The sequence below is a fragment of the Euprymna scolopes genome, chromosome 12 (genome assembly GCF_053919585.1).
Source record: "Euprymna scolopes isolate OS-2025 chromosome 12, ASM5391958v1, whole genome shotgun sequence".
In the NCBI taxonomy this organism is placed as follows: Eukaryota; Metazoa; Mollusca; class Cephalopoda; order Sepiida; family Sepiolidae; genus Euprymna; species Euprymna scolopes.
The window spans coordinates 148,504,143-148,526,991 of record NC_136493.1 but is presented as its reverse complement, the minus strand read 5'-3'; the positions used below and the strand labels follow the sequence as shown (position 1 = coordinate 148,526,991).

Genomic DNA, 22,849 nt, shown 5'->3' with positions numbered 1-22,849 from the left:
TAATTGACAACGCCCCGTGCCATTCCCGAGTGGAACAACTACATGACCAGGCAGCTTTTGCAGAAGTGGAGTTTATTCGCTTGCCTCCATACAGCCCGGCTCTCAACCCCATCGAAATGGCCTGGTCAGCCATCAAAGCCGTCATCAAGAGGGATCTACCGAGCGTTATACATGTGCCACAACCGGAAGATATCACAAAAGTGGAGCACCGTCTTCGTCTTGTGGAGACCGCCATCGACCGAGCCTACCAAGTGGTAACTCCTGCCATGTCTCAGGCATTCTGTAATCGGGTTCAACGCCATCACGCTAGATGTCTCAGGGAAGAGGACCTCCCTGTTGGAGAATAAATGGTTTATCTATCATGTAATAAAATTTTAATTTAATTTGAACTTGGATTTTTTTAATTTGAAGTTGTGTATTTTAATTTGAAGTTTAGTTTTTTTAATTTGAAGTTGTGTTTTTTAATTTGAAGTTGTGTTTTTTTAATTTGAACTTTAGTTTTTTTAATTTGAGGTGTAAAAGATGTAGTTATATCTATCCGGTTTTGCTCCTAGTATCTTTTTCAACTTCATTTCTTTTCTGCTTTGTTTTTGTTGTTGTTATGTTCAACGATACTTATTTTTTTATTTCTTTACCAACTTATAATTTTTTATAAGGTTTTGAAAGCTAAAGCTAATTGTTAATGTATCGTTCCAGTCATTTGATTATTAATTGAATCAAATAATTGAATCAAATTGTTATAAAACGATAATTCATTTGTTTAGTAACAATTTGTTTAGTTGTTTTTATCTGTATTTATAACACTTTAGGGTGTAAATAGCCTCAACAAGCTTTCATGGCAAACGGCCGTCTGAGCTCCAATCTATGGGGGCCCTGTCCTGACGTTCACGAAAAACATTCGTCTAGCTAAAACCACTATCAATAATTTTCCTCGCTCTTTATCTGAACCTAAACTTAAATGTAGATTTCATGAACAAAACATAGATTCCATGAACTGCACGCTTGTGGAACTCTCTTCCGTTTTCCTGCTTTCCAACTGACTACAATATGGTTGTCTTCAAGTCCAACGTTAACAAATTCTTGATGAACTATTCCCCTTAAGTAATCCAATTTATCAAATTTCCACTACTAATGTTTACTACATGTTTCCTTTGCTCACTGTACGCTCATCAGCCTTTATCCTCGAATGACCTCCGGGTCTTGATAAGTGGTGACTCCTTTGTAAAAAAAAAAAAAACAATTTTCAATATTTTAATATCTGAGAATTTGTTAAAAAAAAAAATTAAAACTAGGATGACTTTCTATTCGACAACTTTAATGCTTCCAAATTCCTTTAAAAAATTCAACGAGTCACGATGTAATTCATTTTTTTTTTCTTCAAATATTAACAAAAGATAAAAATAACCCACTTGATTACGAATATATCGAATATGTGTTTTTGGTCATTTAATTTCGAAATTCAATAAATGTTTTAAGTGTGATTTTTGGAATTCGTTTAATCTTATGTAATTGCGGTTGGGAATTCAATAATCGATTAATAGTAATCAAAATAGTAATGTATAAACCAACTTTAGGCAGCAACACAAATATATACACCCTCGTCTAAATGGTAATAATATCGTAATGAACTGTGCATAAAAAAACTATCTAAATAAATGGACGTTGATGACTACTTAAAATTGCCCCCATTGGTTGCCGCAGACGGAATATATTATTATCGAAATATTTGTAAAAGAAACTACTATTTTTATTAAACCGTCTGGCATGTTGATACTTGATTCGGACTAGCCTATTTGTTGTGTATTTTTCCGCTGTGTTTACTGACATGAAAAAAAAAACTGCAAATGTGTATCGTATTCTTACTCTGACACTTGATGCAAGGAGCTTAAAAAGTAATGAATAAATAAATAAATAATAAAATCGCCTTTAAGCATTCTGATTAATTCTATATATTCTTAATCCCAAGAAATTATCGACCTCTAGTATGGACAATCGATTTTTACTGCTTTAAACAATCATCAAGAAATAACGTGTTAATTTGTTTTAAGTGACGAAATTGCGGTATAACGAAGTTTTAATGTAAATAAAATCAAATCTTTGGAAATGTACTTGCTATGTGATGAAAATTTGAACGCCATTTGCAATTTCTGAATAAGTAATGAACCGGTCAATTTCATTGGATAATCAACTAATAATCATCTATTAAATGAAAATTAACGGTGGATTTGGAAAATTGACTTTTATTAAAAGAAATATCATGTTGGATATAACATGTAAACGAAGAAATCGATTTGAATGATTTGTTTTAAGAACACAATTAACTTTAAGCGATCGGTGACTAAATAAAGTAGATCTGTTTATCGATCTCAATAACGCCATTTTAAACTGTCTTCTCTGCATTCAAAATGCAAATCAGGCTTAGAGTTTTGACTCCGATCCTGGCATTCTCAAACGTCATTCGTACTTAGGATTAGTGCTGGTGGTTAATGAAGGACATGTTTTCGTCGTCATCAATTCCATAAATTACGTTCAAACTTGTTATTTTGAACTCTCAAATTTATAAATAATAAGAAGTTATGAGTCTTAATTTAAATGTTGTACATTTTATTTAAATAACTTTTGTAAAGTTTATTGAATTCAATGGAAATCTTTCCAGAATTCTTTGACAAATCTATTTCCATATTTATGTAGATTATAGTATTCCATATGTATGATATAAATTGCACTAGTTTTTTTGTTTATTTTATGTTTTACTAAAATATGATTTAAGTAAAAATAATTTCTTTGTGATTAATACCAAAACCCACTTTGAACGAAAATATTGTGAAAAAAATTAACAGCAGACACGACACAGATGTTGTTAATAAATAAATAATAATAATAATAATAATAATAATAATAATAATAATAATAATAATAATAATAATAATAATAATAATAATAATAAACATGAATGTAAAAATACTCCAGAAAAGCGCCTGGTGGGTACAGTTTGTTAATGAGGAAAACAAAACGGGGTGAAAATAAATAATTGTTAAATCTATCCGAAAATGACAAGAGAATACGTTAAATCTGAAACTAATCTATTATAATCTCTCTCTCTAAAAAAGAATAAAACTATAACAGAGAGAGAGAGAGAGAGAGAGAGAGAGAGAGAGAGAGAGAGTGTGTGTGTGTGTGTGTGTGTGTGTGTGTGTGTGTGTGTGTGTGTGTGTGTGTGTGTGTGTGTGTGGCTGTAGGGAGATAGAGGAGAGAGAGAGTGTATGAGTGTGTTAGAATTCCAGTGATATGTATTGGAAATAAATATGAACGAGAAAGAAATGACCTTTGGTCATGGCCTTCGTAATATATTAAGAAGCCTAAAGAAATAATATATTAAAAAAAAGCCTTAGAATAACTAAAGTCATGTAACCTGCTGAAGTCATTGAATTTGGTCTATTGACTCTGGTCACGGGTCCCAAGAAACAACCGGAAGTATTTATTGTTTAATGTCAAAACCGAAAGGAGATACATAACTATTTTCGGGGATTTAGCAGAGAAGTACTAAATGAAAAAGTGTCAAAATTTCAAATATATAACAAATGGATGTTACTAAAAGTAAAAATAAGTTACTCTTCTACCTACCTTTTTTGTTTTGTGTGTTTTAACGGAATCTAAAGCTTTTATTCGGTTCGAAAAAAGAAGTGTTAAGCTGTAATCTAAACAAGCAATCAAGATGGCTGACAAAACACCGTCTTCAGAACGTCAAAAATGGTTTTAAATTAAAAAAAAAAAAAAGTAAACAAAATAATGACCGAAATCCACCCAATAAATGTCAGGAAGTGTCACATTGACACTTATTGGGTGGATTTCTATCGGTATTTTGTTTATTTTTTTCGAATTTTGAACCATTTTTTGACGCTCCGTGGGCAGTGTGTTTCCGTTACGTCTGAATGCATGCAATTAAAAGCGAATATAGCAAAGTAACATTTTTTTTTAAGTTTAATTATTAGCAAAATTTGAAATTTCATAACGATATTTAAAAAAAAAAAAGTGCCATCGTAGATATTAATTATTTATCAAATAAATCGTTAATAGATTTTTTATTATTATTAGAGTTTATTATTTATTATTATATTTCTTTAACTGTATGTTTGTTAGTGTTAACAAGCGGCATGAAAGAGCTGAAGAAACTGTTTTCTGATCTCGCAAAAAGAATGACAATATTAATTTTTTTTTAATTAGAAAAGAAAATTTCAAACTTATAATTAAATTCTTCAATAATTTTTAGTAATGCTTTAATATTTAATGTTTGAAATATTTTTGCCCTAGTAACTTTGTTTATATTAACAGTATTTGTTTGAATTTAATTTGTTTTTATTTTGTTGACCTTATCCTTTGTTTTTCAGTTAAACTAATTTATTTTTCGTTTAAAAAATTATTTACTGTTGGTTTTAATTTAAAATGTCGTTCGTTTTGATTTTTTCAATATTGTTGTTCGTTTGGATTTAAAAAATATTTACTGTTGTTCATTTTAATATAAAAAAAATATTTATCGTTTAATTTTAAATTGACTGTTTAATAATTGTTTATTGCCTAAATTCATATTTCATACTTTGCAACATTTGATTGTCTTCTGCTTCAAATATACGTAATTTTACATGCATAATTTTAAAATTTATATTGAATGAAGTTCAGCTTTACTATAAATAGAATCGTGTCCCGTTCTTTTCTTCTTTTTAAATGTAATTTAAAAGTAAATAAGGAATGTATTTTAGTCTTTAAAATCCATGAAACAGCGAAATGTTTAATTACTTTTAACGGATAAACACAATTTTTTCGTTTTGAATTCTTTTTTTAATACTGAATGAGTTTCAAATCATCGTGCTCCTAATATTTGAGTTTTCTAAATGCTTTCTGTAAAAATAATTCATTATAAATAGTCTAACTGTTCAGCAGATCTTGTTTGCTAGGACCTCAGCAATGATGTCATTTTTCAGCTCACGGGCCTTAATGACATATATTACGAAGGCCACGCTTTGGTTCGATTTCAATAGCCGCGTTTTCGGTTTAAATCGACTCGGTTAGTATTACCATTGTATTTCTCTAATTTTTTTATTTCATTATCGAATTACATGGAAGCATATGTTTGTGGATAACTGTATATATATATATATATATATATATATATATATATATATATATATATACATATATATATATGTATATATTATATGTATATATTATATTATATGTATATATTATATTATATTATATTATATGTATATATTATATGATATTATATATATATTATATTATATTATATGTATATATTATATTATATATATTATATTATATATATATATTATATTATATATATATATTATATTATATATATATATTATATATATATTCTATTATATACATATTATATTATTATATATTATATTATATTATATATATATATTATATTATATTATATATATATTATGTTATATTATATATATATTATATGTATATATATATTATATATATTATATATATTATGTTATATTATATATATGTATTATATTATATGTGTATATATATATTATATATATATATTATGTTATATAATATATATATATTATATTATATGCATATATATATATTATATTATATATATATTATATTATATATATATATTATATTATATATATATTATATATATATTATATTATATATTATACTATATATATTATAATATATATATATTATATATTATACTATATATATATATTATATTATATATTATACTATATATATTATAATATATATATATATTATATATTATACTATATATATATATTATAATATATATATATTATATATATATTATATTATATATATATTATATTATATATATTATACTATATTACATTATATATATATTATATTATATATATTATATATATTATATTATATATATTATACTATATTACATTATATATATATTATATATATTATATTATATATATTATATTATACTATATTATATATATTATATTATACTATATTATATATATTATACTATATTATATATATATGTATGTATATATATATATGTATATATATATGTATATATATATATATATATATATATATATATATATATATATATATATATGCCCTCTTATAGGTGTTGTACTCTTTTCAAGTTTGCATTAAGGCATTGCTCTTGTGTAAAACAATCGAATAATTTACAATCATGAGCATCGTAAATAAAGTGTATAAATAAACTAGCTTATATACCCGGCATTTCTAGGTCGAAACATTTTGTCGGGCGGTGGGTTTAGTCACATACTATTTAAGATACACCGAAGGTATTAATTTTTTCCCACCCGTGAGATATGACATAAAGGTCGAAAAGTGTGATTGAAAAGTTAGCCCCTCAGAGGAAGAGCACTCTGAGCTTGCAAAAGATGCATGTGCAGCCTTGTCAGCATTCCCCGACAGAGGCACTTCAGGTGACTAACTATACACTAACCGCTTTTCAAAGAGGAAGGCAAAGCCTGGGCGGAGAGGCCTCCTAGAACTCCACAGAACCAGCATTACACGGCAATCAACAAGGAACAGGTTATTACAGGAATGGATCTGGGTCTGATCTCTGTTGATTTGGGAGCCGAAGGAAAAAACATCCCTAGTCGAAAATCCTAACTTTTAATCCTATTACGTTTTTCATCAAATTGGACCACATGTTGGATTCATGAAAACCTAAAACTCATTAATTTCCATATACGAAAATCAAACGGGAAATAACTCTCACTGCTACCAGTGAAAATAATTTTCATATCTTAAATGAATAAAGCTTACTGTCATTTTTAAACGAAACTGATGTTGGTTAATAATAATTAAACATAAATTTAAAATATATTAAGTTAAAAATAAATGAATTTAAAAATAAATTATATTAAATTAATTTTAAATATTTCTAAAGAGAAAAATTAAAACAATTGAATTGTTAATGATCATTAATAACATAGAGCTAATTGTTACAAAAGATTTTATTTAATATAATATCCAAACGTGGTTACTTCTTTAATGTAAATTTCCTCTGAATAAATAGTATGCATAGAATACAGCTGATCGACGTCCCTGTCACCGCCTCAATCATCACCAGCACTTCCTGACAATATCAACAGCATCAGTTACGATCGCATTGACCTTCAATAAAAGTTTAAACTAAAGTTCTTTGTTTGTTCTACTTGCTTCCATGCGTTCATTTTTATAAGGAATTTCTTACTGATGTGTTTTAAAAGATTTTAACTACCGTGGAATTTCCACGGGTCCTGCTAGTGAAAATTAATTTGCGAAACACTGTATTTTTCGTACATATTAATTCACTTGTGAACAGACAAAAATACAACTTTATTATAATAGATAAATTACGTTAATTATAAAGCAATAAAATTTTAAAGAAAACGAAGCACCTGCCTGTGGATAACTATGTATAATATATCTAGTCATCCACAGACAGATTGTTTCGTTGTATCACAAGTGTTAGATTAGCAAGACTAGCCCCCATCTCAAGCCAGGGATTGAACATGCAACCATCTCATTGATGGCAACTTTAACCATTAGACCACAGAACAGATGCTGTTAGCAAGTGATAATTACCATACTTTTATATAAACACTAGCAAAGATACCTGCACTTTGCGTGGAACTTTGCTGTATGCTGGGTACCTGCGAAGTAGGTATCCGAGCATACAAAAAAGTCCCAACCTTAACATTTGATCTTGATTTTAAAAATTGTGTGCACCATCCCTAGGTGGAAGACCATCATCATGCCAGTTTTGGTCATGATCTGTCCAATGGTGTGGGCTGTAGGAGACTATATACACAAAGATCATGAACTTGACATTTGACCTAAACTTTGAAAAATGGTGGGAACCATCTCTAGCTGGGGGACCATCATCATGCTAGGTTTGGTCATGATTGGTTCAATGGTTTGGACTGTAGAAATGTTATACACACAGACACACAAACACGAACGCTACTGCTTTATATATATATATATATATATATATAGATTGACTGCTACTTGACAGTGCTCCATTTGTTTATTTACAAAGAGCTTTATGTTACCCTAAGTAATAGTGGGCAATATCATTAATGCCAGTGCTCAGCCCGAAAAGTAGGAAGTTGCATATATCATTTCCACACAAAGTGTTTTGCTGTACCACAGCTCTTCAGTGTGGCTAGACTACCACCCATCCAAAGCCAGGTATTGAACATGAAACGATCTAGTTGATAGCCGGCAGCTACAACCACTATTGTAAACTAACTCTAATTAAACCCATGATGGTTGTTTTAAGTAGGTTAACCTCGTTGAGTAAATGTGGTATTGTGGTGACTGCTGAAGTGAAAGCGATAGAGAAATGATGAAATAATGAAAAAAAAAAAACATTTGCTAGGACATACGTATCACAATGAATCTAGATGAAAGTTTGGAATGCTCTCTTGCTACCCGCTTCCCTAAGTGTACTGATATGCAGAAGTTCAAATATAATGTAAACCAACATCTTGTTAATCTTTCTTACACATGGTCCCAATTAGTAGCTCCTTACATCAAGTGGCGATATGCCTTGTTTGGGGTGACGATAAGTAAAAAAAAAAGGATAACCTCCGATTACCCACTCCCCGCATTCTTAATGGCCTTGTGCCTTATTTGTAAATGAATTTTATTTTCCATTTTTTATTGGTTGATAAATAAGACATTACAAATGACTAAGTTAACTTTAAAATACATAGACTGGGCGGATCTGTTTATTTCTGTGTATTTATTTCTTTATTTAACTCTGTCCTCTCTTTCGATAAAACCTAATTACGTTGACACACTGGTTTCCGTTAGATCATCAAAGTTAAGCAACGTGGATCCTGGCCAATACCACGACCGAGATACACATGCGTCTGGGGATCGCTTATAAATTTGATATTCCCTGTAAACTTTCTCCTTCGGAGAAAACCACTAACTGCCAATCTTCTCTTTTGTGGTGACAAAAACAAGACAGAGAGAGAGAGAGAGAGAGAGGAAGAGAGAAACATGAACACATATCAAAAAGAAAGAAGCAGAGGGAGTATTGTTATTCGATCAACAGATCCTGATATCATCCAAACTGATTTGGCCTTAATCCCATCCGATACTCCCGTTAACCTCGATTACTTCGATACTGCTAATGATTTCATAAACAACTTGGCCCTCTGACGCAAGTCGACATTAGAAGTGGAGGGTCATCATACCACTACTAATACCATCACACAATTTCGATTTTACATAACTGCCCACGAGAACCATAAAAGTCAGGTACAAATCTGTTGCTCGTTTATCAAGGCCCAAAAGCCATTTAAGAATAAGATTTAATGAGTTTGTCAGGTAGATAGAAAGGCAACAGTGCAAGGATTTGCGGCTATGATTGAAACTGAATAGAATTTGATTATTATTTAACACTAGTGGAGATGCACTGCTTTGATCGGTTGTATAATACGCTTAAATATATTTTAATTTATGTAGATTTCGTATTTATTATTACAGAGTCAATTCTCTATTGAATATTATATTGTACCTAATATATAATAGTGATTTTAAAAGTTAAAAAAAAAAAAATGACTTGGGTGCCATCAGCTAGAATTAAAACCAAAATATTTTAGCGCTCCAGCCACATTCTCTTTCATTTGAGCTATCGACAGATTTATAAGAAAGATTTAAAATTAAACTACTTTTTTTGAATGAATTTGCGCATGAGCAAAAGTAATAGAAATATGTCTGCAAGTTGAAATGAACATTTTGTATTGCAATTTGCCGACATATTTCTGTACACTTTATTCATTTATCCAAAGCTAGAAGCAGCTTATCCTGCCTTGACAGAGTCCAAAATAGACTTTGTAGCCAAGTGGGGGATGCCCTTTTCTCTTCCCTGTAACTTCTTTCCCATAGAAGAGACGTTGCGAGCCTGTCTCTGCTTTATTGTTATTTTCATGGCAAGTGCTCATCTTCAATCTATGGTCCTCCCTCACCAAACTTTCATGAAAAACACTCGTCTAGCCAAAACCGCTATCAATAATTTCCCACACTCTTTATCTGTGCCTAAACCTAAACGTAGATTCCATGAACAAAACTTCTTTCTTAGAGCTGCACGCCTGTGGAACTCTCTTCCGATTACCTGCTTTCCAGCTGACTACAATCTGATTGTCTTCAAGTCCAATGTAAACAAATTCTTGATGAACCGTCCTCCTAAGAAATCCAATTCACAAAATTCCCACAACTTATTCTTGCTACGCTATAATCACATTGACTAATGTATACCCATTAACCCTTATACTCGAGTGGCCTCAGGTGATAAGTGGTGATTCCTGTGTAAAAATATATATTTTACTCATTATAAACTATCCTTGGTATATGATTACCATTTTCTGTTAATTTCATTGTTATGCGACCAGTAGTTTAAGAGTTTATCGGTTAAATATTTTCACAGACACACACACACATCTACTGTTTTATTTATATAGATAAAGGCTCAACAAGGATTTGTTAACATTGAACTTTAAAACGATCATTTTATAGTCAGCTGGTAATTAGCCCCGTGGTTTTTGTTCTACATATGGAAAGAAACTTTGTTCATGGAAGTTCAGTTTATCTTGAGGAATACAGAGGAAGAAAGGGAAACTTTTTACAGTAGTTATAGCGAGATGAGTTTTTGCTGCAAATGTTTTCCAACAAGGTAAGGCAGATATTGGAACTCAATACTCTTCCTTACAGTTAAGTCTGATGACATGTTTTAAGCTTACTTCTCTTTAGTTTCTATTATTTATTCATTCATTTATTTATTTATTTATTTTCCTGTTGTTGGCTCAGTCGATTTTAACTCATCCTACAAGAACAATCAACAGTACAGAGTCAGCAGAAAAACATAATTAAATTTTGATTTCAAAGTCGGTTTTTAAAAATTCAAATTCTGACTGCCACAAGTGCCGAATTTTTACCTAAAATGCTTAGCGTCAGGTAGTAGTAGTAGTAGTAGTAGTAGTAGTAGTAGTAGTAGTAGAGACATTATAAGAACCTATCAGCATGAACTGAGAAAACAAACTCTTATATTCGATAACGTCAAACGAAAGTAATAGAAAACCCTTTATAAACAATAACGATGTATACTTATTTAAGTGACCTACTCCGTTGAGTATAGGTAGTTGACAGTTAATACAGTATAGAAATAGAATTAAATAAATTCCGTCGGCTGATGAAATGCAATGAAAAAGAATTCTTGGTGTCTGATGGGAGATTAGTAGTAAACTTCTTATAGTGAGTTCAAGTTACGCCGACTCCCTCTAGCGATGACCGTTTTGTGATAGTTAGGTTATGTACCGCATGTATTTATAGTCCTGTGGTGACTGAATTTAGACAAGAAAATTCGAAATTATTTTATTTTATGTATAGATTATATAAAAAGATGTAAATAAAAATTATATAATTACACCAATTATCCTCTAAGATGAAATCAATTATGAAGCAAATACTCTTTCATCTAGATTAATCACAGTATATCAAATCACCCTTGGTCTATTATTAAATCAAATATCCGAAACATCTCTATAGAATTTCGAGGCTCTGATAGCACCACAGCACCGCATTGAAAGGTGAATTTGATACGCTAAAACCTAAACGATCAAAAATAGTTTCAAATCAATTAGTCTCTTTTCCTTTCTTCTGGATCATTGGAATAGATACATTGAGAGCATTGCCAAGGCTACTGCAAGGAAGGTGGGCTTGCTCTACCGTGCTAGAAAACTACTTATGCCTGACAGTATCCTATACCTCTATAAGGCCACCATTCGTCCATGTATGGAGTACTGTTGTCACATCTGGGCTGGTGCATCTGCTGCTTGTCTCTCGCTCCTGGACAGGGTTCAAAAGAAAGTCGCCAACCTGATAGGTCCTGAACTGTCATCTAGGCTTCAGCCTCTGTCCCATCGACAAGATGTTGCATCCTTCTGCCTGTTCTACAAATACTTTAATGGTGAATGCTCTGACGAACTGCAAACACTTGTACCTCCCCGACGTAACTACCCCCGACAAACCCGACAAGCAAGTAAGTCTCATCCCTTTACAGTAGAGATCCCTAGGTGCAAGAAAGCCTTTTACTCCAATAGTTTCTTCCCCAGAACTGCGGGTCTTTGGAACTCCCTTTCGGGATTCTGCTTTCCCAACTGCACTGATATGCAGAAGTTCAAGTGTAATGTTAACAAACATCTTTCTACTCATCTCCCTTCATAATGACCCTGCTAATTAAGTCCCTGATAGTAGCCCCCTGCTTCAAAGTGGCACTGTGCTTTGTGTGGGGTGAAAATTGAATTTAAAAAAAAAAAAAAAAAAATTATCATTTATAACAAAATTTTGCAATTCTTTTTTATCTTCATTTATTTAAAATCAACAAGAATGGAAAACATTTTTTGTTATTGCTCAACTCCTTAACATTGGACATAACTTAAAACGTAATTATATGATTACAATGAAATTACATCAATTATTACAATGCGCAATTCTTAAAATAAGGAACGATTTATTGGGTTCCTAGTTTTGTTTAAATTATTTTTTCTCTTTATATACATTCGTTTTTAATTCAAGTTTTTATGCATTTTTAAATTCATTTTTTTTCATTCATTTTTTATCTGATTTTTCATTCATTTTTTCTATATTCTTTCATTCATTTTTCAATCAAAGTTTCATTTATTTCTTCCATATTTTTTGCATTCATTTTTCAATCAAATTTTCATTTATTTATTTCTATTTTCCTTTCTATTTGAGACTTGACGATTACGTAGCTACCATTTGATAACTTGAAATTCAATTTTTTTTTTTTTTTTACTCCCGACAAAAGGAGGGTGGACCTGTAAATTCACCCTTGTCCGTTCGTCCGTTCGGCTGTCTGCACTTTTCTCAATAACTATGCCTTGGAATTTTTTGAAATTTTGCACAAACATTAAACATGATATGAGTAAGAAAAGGTAACAGAACGGATTTTCCGGGAAAACTCCGGTCCCCCCCCCCCCCGGATGTTTTTCGAGTTAAAATGGCTAAAATTGACACTTTTGTGCTTATTAAAAAAATTGATGCCTTGGATTTTTATAAAACATTCTGAAAAGTTGTAACTAACTGATTTCTATGTAATTCTGTTTGTCTATACTTTGCCATAACTCTTGGGTGTGCCCCAGGGGCTCCTTTAGGGCTAATAAAAAGACTCCATTTTTGGGACTATTTTACCATATTTGTCCAAAGTTTTCTGTGTATATCTATTTAGCAGTTTTGCATGGTGCTGAACTCAAATTTAAATATGTTAAGGCCTCGGGGACTTTTGGGGCTAAATGTTGAGGAGCAAATTATGGACTTAGTCATTTCTTTTTTTTGCATAGTGCAGAACTTAAATTTACATTTGTTAAGGCCTAAAACTGCACCGTTTGTTCATTTTCATCAGCATTTGACGTCCCCAGGGGACTTTGAGGGGCTAAATGGGAGGGGGGGCAAATATTGAATATTGAATACATGAGTGCACAGTGAACGAGGCATAAAAAAATGACTATTTTTTTATGCCTCGTTCACTGTGCAATCATGGGAGACCATGCATGCTTCATTTATTCATTATTACAATAATTGCAACATAAAAATTATCGATATGACCGGAAACTATATTCAATGGTGAGGCCCCAGCTTGCGGGCTTTAGGGAGTGTGGAGCCATCCTTTCATTACCATTGCTCTCAGGTCCACTCTGACCCAGAGTGGTAGTACCTGTTAGAGTCCCAACTATGGGTTAAATAGAAACCGACTTGAAAAAAAAAAAAAATATATTCTATTAAAGAAAAATTCTTCAAAATCACTGGATTCGGCATTAAATAACCTGAAAAGGGTTGATATGCCGTAAAACAAAAACAACCAATCAATCATGAACAAAGATGCAACTTCTAAAATCCCGCATACATTAGTTATAGTGTCTGTTTGTCCACAAAATAACAAAATAATATCTATATATAAAGTTGTGGTTCTTGTTTGCTTGCTTACGAACTTCCAAAGCTTAGGAGATAGACTACCACCCCCTAACAATATAGATATATATTCTGGAACTACAAATCCACGGTACTTAGATAATCATACGCTTTTATAATTTATTCATGACAACTGGCGCCTGCTGATTCTTTTTAAAAATCCTCAATAAAAACACTGAGTTTATTTTTGGTAAATATCTTTTGAGGTTTTGCCAAAAATAAACTCTCGATTTTATATCATTTTTAGGGCTGAATATTGTGACCGAATCCGTTTTATATTGTGTTACCTGTTGAGATTACATGAATATAGAATCAATAGCAACCAGTAGTTGTCTGGTATAACATGTTACTCGATTGACGTGCTTAAATCGCACGAATACAGAATCAGCAGAAGCCAGTTGTCCTGTCTTGTCGTACCTTAATTTGTCGTACATATATAGTAAAACCTGATAAGTATGCTTCATTTTTATCCAAGTAAAACATTAATGTGGAGGTCAGCGTTCGTGTTAGACCACCAGAAACGCGTTTTATTTTATTTCATTTGGAAAAATATAGAAAATAATAATAAAAAAAAACATAATAGAAATGTAAATAAAAGCTTTAAGGCTTGAAGCAGAGGTCAGGTGGGGGTAGGTCCTTATCAGTGGCGTGCAGAAAGAGAGATTAGAGGTGGATGCAGCCAATCATATTAAAACTATCTCCTTTCCTTATATTTCTCAGTACTAGGACTCATACCTGATATTTGGGGTATGCAACCAAGAAGTTGTCCCCGGCCATCAGCAGACCTATGCACGTCACCGGTCTCTATTGATTCCCGGAAAACGCCTGGTCACCTCGTAGAATTTTGCCGAAAATGATTACAATTAATATCATTTTACTTACACACACGTTCTCATTTAATGCTGAGTAAATATTTTAGTCCCAGCCTCAAAACTGAATGTTATAAACTGTAAAATATAAGAATTAAAAAAAAAGAAAAGAAAAAAGTTAAACAGTGCCATGAACTAAGGTATACCCCTTAATCTTATTGGATCCCGGGTAACGCCAGGTCTTCAAACACATTATAAATTTTCACTAATTCATTTATTTTGGTGCTTCTACAGAATTTGACCCGAGCCAAACCAAATGAAACCGACTTGTACCAAACTAAATCAAGTTCTGGTTAGTTCATGTTTTTTTTTTGTTTTTGTTTTCACCACTTATTAAGGCCCGAAGGCCACTCCAGGATAAGGGTTATTGCGTGTACAGTAATCAATGAGATAGTATTGTAGTAATCATTAGTATTGGGGGTTTTGGTAGAGTTGCTTACTTAAGGGGGCGGTTTGTGAGGAGTTTGTTTATGTTGGATTTGAAGACGTCCAAGTTGTAGTCAGGTGGGAAACAGGCAAGCGGCAGAGAGTTCCACTGGCGTGCAGTTCTAACAAAAAAGCTTTGCTCATGGAATCTACGTTTGGATTTCGGCACAGATAAAGAGTGGAGAAAAGTATTGACAGTAGTTTCAGCCAGACGGGTGTTTCTCGTGAAAGATTGGCGATGGGGGGGGCGAGAGATTGGAGCTCAGACGAGCACCTGCCATTGAAATAACGATAAAACAAAGACAGGCTCGCAACATCTCTCTGTTTAAAAAGTACTTCGGTTCAAATTCTGTACGTGTACCTTTATTTTCCGCTCATAAAAATAAATGTTTTATTGCGTAAACGGTTTACGTTTTTTTTTTGTTTTGTTTTTTACTTCTGAGAAATGGCTACTCAGAGGACTTCAGTACAGAGTGAATCCCAAGTATAGACGACGAATCCCGAATATTAGCGTAAAAGTCCAACGAACAAGAACAAACATTTTATTTTATTAGTTTATTTGCAAAGTATTTATTTGTCACAAACGTTTGGCAATTTTGACAATCGTTAGAAAACATGGCCACCCGAAGCTGACGGCACTTGGAAAATTAAAAATGCGAAATCCGAATATATGAACCGAAATACGTTTTAAAGAGCACATGAAATCATTGTCATAAATATCATTTACAAAACTTGTTGCTTTCGGTTAAGTATTAGTTTCCTTTAAGGTTAAAAGTGAGTGTTACAATTAGTTTAGTGATTTCGTATTTTGAGATGTGTGTGGCGTGTGCTTGTTTTCGGATTTCACAATTAGTTACAACTTACATTGAAATAAATTACATTAAATTTTGAGTTTTGACTAATAATTAAAATAATATTTCACAAGAATTTTAATTTAAACTGCTACGTAATACATATATCAATACTTATACACTTATTGAATCGTGCTGAAATAATAACGTTATTAATTATTATTTAATTTAACTTGAAAATACTATTTAAAAGTAGCGCAGTTCAATAAGTGTACAAGCACCCATACATCGGAGGGTGATAGCTCCATCTGAGTATCTTTGTATTGGTAAAATAAGTTATTAATATATTTTTTAATGATTCTATTTTATTTTTAACTAAATTTTCATTTTCTTTTAATCAAATTCTCTTTAAATCTCTTTCAAAAGATTTCGGTTAAAAAGTCCGAAAAAGAAAATACTCAAAAAAAAAGGGGGGGGGAGTTTGTTTGTTTAATTGTGTGTGTGTGTGTGTGTGTGTGTGTGTGTGTGTGTGTGTGTGTGAGAAGGAAAAACTATTAAAACGTATTTCGGTTCATATATCAGGATTTCGCATTTTTAATTTCCCCAGTGACGCCAGCTTCCGGTGGCCATGTTTTCTATTCAACCTACGATTGACAAGATTGACCCTAACACACCCTCTGTGGTAAGAATGAGTTTAATACTATTCTTAAAATCATTAAGCCAGTTAACTTTATTTCAACAATAGTTTCCAACTTTATTTTCTTGGAGGAGTGGGGGGGGGCTAATTATTTATTAAAAATCTAACCCTAACCAATTTTGATTTTGCATTCATTTGCTTTAATATCGTCTGCATTTTTTACATTTTTTTTCACTGCTTTCAAATTTCGTATCCTCCGACTAATTCTGGCAAACATGTAACTGCACCAACCAGGGCACCATTTTAGTCGTATGGCCGAGGCACTAAGCAGTTTACGATTTGAAAGTCCTGAAAACAAATAAATTTGGGGAAAAAAAGGGGGGGGGCAGATAATGCGAAAGATTATGTTAGGATTTAAGGAGTTAAAAGAAGTGCTTCTAGAGATGATGAACCAAAAAACAAAATCGACTTTTGCCAAACTCAACGTAAAATGTAGTTTAGAGTTAAGTTAGGACTAAAGAAACGAAGCAAAAATAAATAAATAAATAAATAACGTTTGGTTCAAATTCTCTAGAAAAAAAAATAAAATTTGTCTCTCAAAATATAAGATAGATTTTAACATTTTCCTTAAAAAAAAACTACTTGAAAAGTTTTCGGGTATACTGAAAACGAATATCGCATTTAAATTTTCCGCAAATAAGTAGTTTTCCGGATATTAAGCAATTTCATGACTTATGTTATTGCCTAGTGGCCATCTTGGTACGCGCGTACTTTCGTGCGTTTGTGGGTTTACACGCACAAACGCGCGTTCACGTGTACGAAGATGGCCACCAGAAATTACATGTCATGACATTGCTTAATATTCATCTTCAGCATACTCGAAAACTTATACAAGCCGTCATTTTAAGGGAAAATATTAAGGTGGAAACCAGGTAAACATTTACCAAAGATAAAAATGTAAAAAAAAAAAACTTAGTTCTATAAAACTTCTATATATAAAAAAAAAAAAGAAAAAAAAAAGTTTTCAAATCGTAAACTGCTTCGCCCAGTTCCAGGACTGACTCGGGATTCTTCGTCAATACTCGAGACTGATTCCTTAAATACTTAAATACTGTAGATACTTATTTATTACAAGCACAGTCCACAGTTGTTGTTAATATTATTAATTGCAAATGCAGTAGTAGTTAATAAGAACTCACGTAGTAGCAGTAGTTTACTTATTACTAACTTAGAGGAAGAAACCCACAAAAGTAAAAAAAAATAAAAATTACAGAAAACACTAAGTCTCGAAATAAATAAAGTAAAACTAAAAGTATATTCTCGTCAAAATAGAAAGAAAAAAAAAAACGTGAAAAAAACTTCGTGGTTGTTATTGTTGGCATTTAGACAATAACAAACCAAGAAAGAAACGTCTGGCAAATACAGTAACAAAAACATTGATAAAATAAAGATAGAAAAAGCTAATGCCTCCACCCATAGCTGGGGTGTGATAGATAAATAAGGTCCTACCTGTGAATAGTGTGGCCTACAGCGTTAGTAATTGGTGTCGGAAGGTGCACATCCTCGGTAGACCGCAACCCACCTGATATCTTGGCAAACTTTTCACTCCGGGTCACTGAGGGCAACCTGTTACGATACCGACAATTACGATTGCCGACTGATACTATGATAGAGCTGAAATTCCATAAATGTTAACCTTCTTTGGGCTGTTTCAGTTAATAATGGACAAAGGTTCTAAATAGGTTGCGAGCCCGTCTCTACTTTATCGTTATTCATGACAAGTGCTCGTCTGAGCTCCACTCTATGGTCCCCTTCTCTCCAAAATTTCACGAAAAACACTCGTCTAGCTAAAACCACTATCAACAATCCACCCGCACTCTTTATCTGTGTCTAAACCTAAACGTAGATTCCATGAACAAAGTTTCTTTCTTAGAACTGCAATAACTGCATGCTTGTGGAACTCTCTTCCATTTGCCTGCTTTCCAGCTGACTACAATTTGGTCGTCTTCAAGTACAACGTAAACAAATTCTTGTTAAACCGTCCCCTTAAATAATCCAATTTACCAAATTTTCACTACTAACGATTACTACGATATTATTCCATTGACTGCAGTAACCCTTACCCTCGAGTAGCCTACGGGCCTTGATAAGTAGTGATTCCTATGTAAAAAAAAAAAAAAAATAGAGGTTGCTTCATTCAGGGTTATTTTATTTTTGTTGTGGTTTGTTTTTAAATTTGTGTTCCCTTCCTCGACTACTACTACTAATAATAATAATAGTAATAACAACAACATTGCTTACCATGTTTGGTATAATAATTATAGTGTTCACTAATGGACCAGGACATTAGGGTTCAATCTACGATCAAGTTATAGCAAAGACTAAAAGAAGGTAGTGGTATGGAGTAATTCTACGAAAGGAGTGTCACTCTCCCCTACATCTTGGTTTAGTAGCTAATAAAACGAAAGATTTTCAGGCGATCACTTCACTTTTTTAGTGCTGAGATCATGATTATTCAAAAATAATATTGAAATTTTTCTTTATGTATTAAATTTATTGTTATGCTGTTGCTTTCGTTACAAAAAAAAAAAAATTACCTGAAGAAAATTAAAATAAAGTTAGTATTATATGTGTAAAATTGAGAAAAGCACACTCGAAAAGTATCAACGTCATGCAAAAGAGGTCGAAGCAAAATGTCCACCGAATTTGAACTGATGTCGTGTTTAGTGTTTATCAATAGTTAACGAAGACAACATGAAACAACTTTTAATGTGTAAACACATTTTTCTCGCGTTCTTCCATGGACGCGATCTTTATAAATTACCTGAAATTAAAAAAAAAATTTTTATAAGGAGTTACCCATTAACTCATCATGGACTCTTTTTAATCATTATAAAAATTAGTTAATACTCTCCTGGGGAAATATCGCGACCTTGCTATCGGAAGTTTTACCAAAGAATACAACAGAAACTGAACCATTTCGGTGGCCCCTTTTACTGTCGGACTGATACAACTGTTCTTGGTAGCCCTAGGGGGTTGATCATCTTGGGCCTTACATCCCGGGTTTTTGGGAAGAGCAAGTTTATCATTTGTTGTTTGAGGCGCCCTAAACAGGAAATTCCAACGGGGCTACTCATGTTTATTTTTGTAGGGTTAGAGTGCTCCTTCTCTTGAGGTGCTGGCCCATTTTCCGACATTGTGTCCAATCCTCTAATGATGAGAGAGAGGTAAATACCACCAATAGCAATGGCCAAGAACGCATTGCCTGAAAGTACTTCTTTTAAACTCGGCCTAACGTTTACAGGGAATATGAACTGGAATAGATACATTGAGAGCATTGCCAAGGCTGCTGCAAGGAAGGTGGGCTCCCTCTACCGTGCTAGAAAACTACTTACGCCTGACAGTATCCTGTACCTCTATAAGGCCACCATTCGCCCATGTATGGAGTACTGTTGTCACATCTGGGCTGGTGCATCTGCTACTTGTCTCTCACTCCTGGACAGGGTTCAAAAGAGTCGCCAACCTGATAGGTCCTGAACTGTCATCTAAGCTTCAGCCTCTGTCCCATCGACTAGATGTTGCATTCCTCTGCCTGTTCTACAAATACTTTAATGGTGAATGCTATGACGAACTGCAAACACTTGTACCTCCTCGACGTAACTACCCCCGACAAACCCGACAAGCAACTAAGTCCCACCCCTTTACAGTAGAGATCTCTAGGTGTAAGAAAGCCTTTTACTCCAATAGTTTCTTCCCCAGAACTGCAGGTCTTTGGAACTACCTTCTGGGATTCTGCTTTCCCAACTGTACTGATATGCAGAAGTTCAAGTGTAATGTGAAAAAACATCTTTCTACTCAACTCCCTTCATAATGCCCCTGCTAATTAAGTCCCTGATAGTAGCCCCCTGCTTCAAAGTGGCACTGTGCCTTGTTTTGTGGTGAAAATTGAAAGAAAAAAAAAAAAGAAGAATTCTCACAACATCATACGAACCTGTCTAGTTTAACAGCCAGAAATACCAACAACCTTTCTTTGTATCACTTTCTTGTACAATATATTCTTTCTGTTGTTTGTGTCTTTCTTTATAACCCTTTCCTAGGGCCACAACAATTTTCATCAATGAAAAAGTGTCACTTTGCTAATTTTCCTTCATAGTGAAATGGACACTCACTTTATAGCCGGCATAACTGAAATTCCTTATTAAGTGATTCCGACTAGTTGTCATATCAGGCAAGATTCGCCTCAGCATTGAGTCTAACATCTTGGAAATGCAGCGATTATAGTAGCATATTTACTCATTTAAAAAGTGTTTTTCTTCACATTTCATGCTTGAATACTAAATAGATTTTAACTCTAAAATGTTCACCATGTCATAATCTTAAAAAAACAAAAATGAATCTATAGACAACCTTCTATCGCACTCTCTCCCCAACACAAATTTTAATGGTTACTTTAAAGTGTAGTATCTGTTCTGATACTATACTTTATCTTTTCTATCATTGGTCAGTGAAGAAAAAATCCTTCTAACCTGAGGCACTTTTAATTTTTGTTTCAATCAAGAGTGCTCCTTTTTGAAAGGGGGTTAGATTTTCCCACATTAAAACTGACCTTGTGCCTGTCTTTGTGATAAGGCCAGTAATTATTACAATGTTTTTTTTTGTTTGTTTTTATATATGTGGAAAACTTTTTTACTTTTATATATATATATATATATATATATATATATTTTTTTTTTTATATATGGAGTTCACCACTTATCAAGGCCCAATGGCCACTCAGGGATAAGGGTTATTGTGTGTACAGTAATCAAAGGGATAGTGTAGCAATAGTATTGGATAATTGGTAAGGTGTCATTACTTGGGGGGGGCGGTTCATCAGGAATTTGTTTGTGTTGGACTTGAAGACATCCAGGTTGAAGTCGGGAGGGAAACAGGCAAGCGGAACAGAGTTCCACAGGCGTGCAGTTCTAAGAAAGAAGCTTTGTTCATGGTATCTACGTTTTGATTTAGGCACAGATAGGGAGTTGAGAAAATTATTGACGGTGGTTTCAGCTAGTTGGGTGTTTTTTGAGAAAGATTGGCGAGGGGGGACCAGAGAATGGAGCTCAGACGACCACCTGCCATGGAAATAACGATAGAACAATGACAGGCTCGCTATGTCTCTTCTGTGGGAAAGAGGTTGCAGGGTAGAGAAAAGGGCATCCGCCACCAAGCCACAGAGTCTATTTTGTACTCTGTCAAGGCAGCATAGGCTGTTTTTTGCAGCCCCCGCCCAGATGTGGCAGCAGTACTCCATCTTTGGACGTACTTGGCTCTTATATAGATAGAGAATTGTATCATTAGTGAGATATCTTCTGGAGCGGTAGAAGGATCCCACCATTTTCCCAGCGACCTTGGCCACAGACTTGATGTATGTATTCCATTTAAGATCAGGTGTAAAGGTCAAACCCAGGAGCTTATCAAATCCTGGGGTCTCCCTTAGACGAGAGCCATCCATTTCAATTGATCCCAGATGGTTTATGATGTAGAGAGAGGAGCTTGGTCTTAGATGCGTTAAAGGTAACCAGCCACCTCTTTTCCCACGGTACCACGCGCTCAAGATCAGAGGAGAGTGAATCAGAGAGAACATCATCATTTACAGCCTTTGATGTGTTGCCATAGATGGTCGTGTCATCAGCATAGATGTCAACGAAAGATTTTAGTATGTGTTTTGGGAGATCATTGATGTAGATCAGGAAGAGAGTTGGGCCCAGTATGGACCCCTGAGGGACTCCAGCATTAATACTGTGGGCCTCTGATTTCTGCCCATCAACAACTACTCTTATGAGCCTATCTGAGAGAAATGACTTAATGATAGAGAAAATATTTCCAGTTATACCGTAGCTGGAAATCTTGTGTAGTAGGCCTTTATGCCAAACCTTATCGAAGGTCTTTGATATGTCGAGAGCAATTGCCCTAGAAATGAAGCCTTTGTCGAGAGATTCGCTAATCCTATGAGATATAACCGTTAGCACATCTGCTGTAGATCTAGCAGAGGGGAAACCATATTGCATGTCGCTAAGGTTATTTCTACCGAG

General features: G+C 33.2%; 2 protein-coding genes across 3 annotated transcripts in view; one reads left to right on the top strand and one right to left on the bottom strand.

Annotated features, from left to right (window-relative positions):
- The window catches only part of LOC145291535 (uncharacterized), a 429,029-nt gene that overhangs the window by 130,704 nt on the left and 275,476 nt on the right, over positions 1 to 22,849 (bottom strand). Inside the window, exon 1 of one of the 2 annotated variants that reach the window (XM_080137533.1) lies at positions 18,285 to 18,419. The exons of the other annotated variant lie outside the window; for it this stretch is intronic. The gene's annotated coding sequence lies outside the window, so the exon portion shown is untranslated. Of the gene's footprint in view, positions 1 to 18,284; positions 18,420 to 22,849 lie in introns of those variants that run through there. 2 annotated transcript variants of the gene reach the window in all.
- Positions 16,692 to 22,849, top strand: part of LOC145291537 (transcription initiation protein SPT3 homolog) — a 440,277-nt gene continuing 434,119 nt past the window's right edge. The window contains exon 1 of the mRNA XM_080137540.1: positions 16,692 to 16,820. Coding sequence (XP_079993666.1) covers positions 16,767 to 16,820 — 54 coding nt within the window. The 5' untranslated portion in view covers positions 16,692 to 16,766. The remainder of the gene's footprint in view (positions 16,821 to 22,849) is intronic.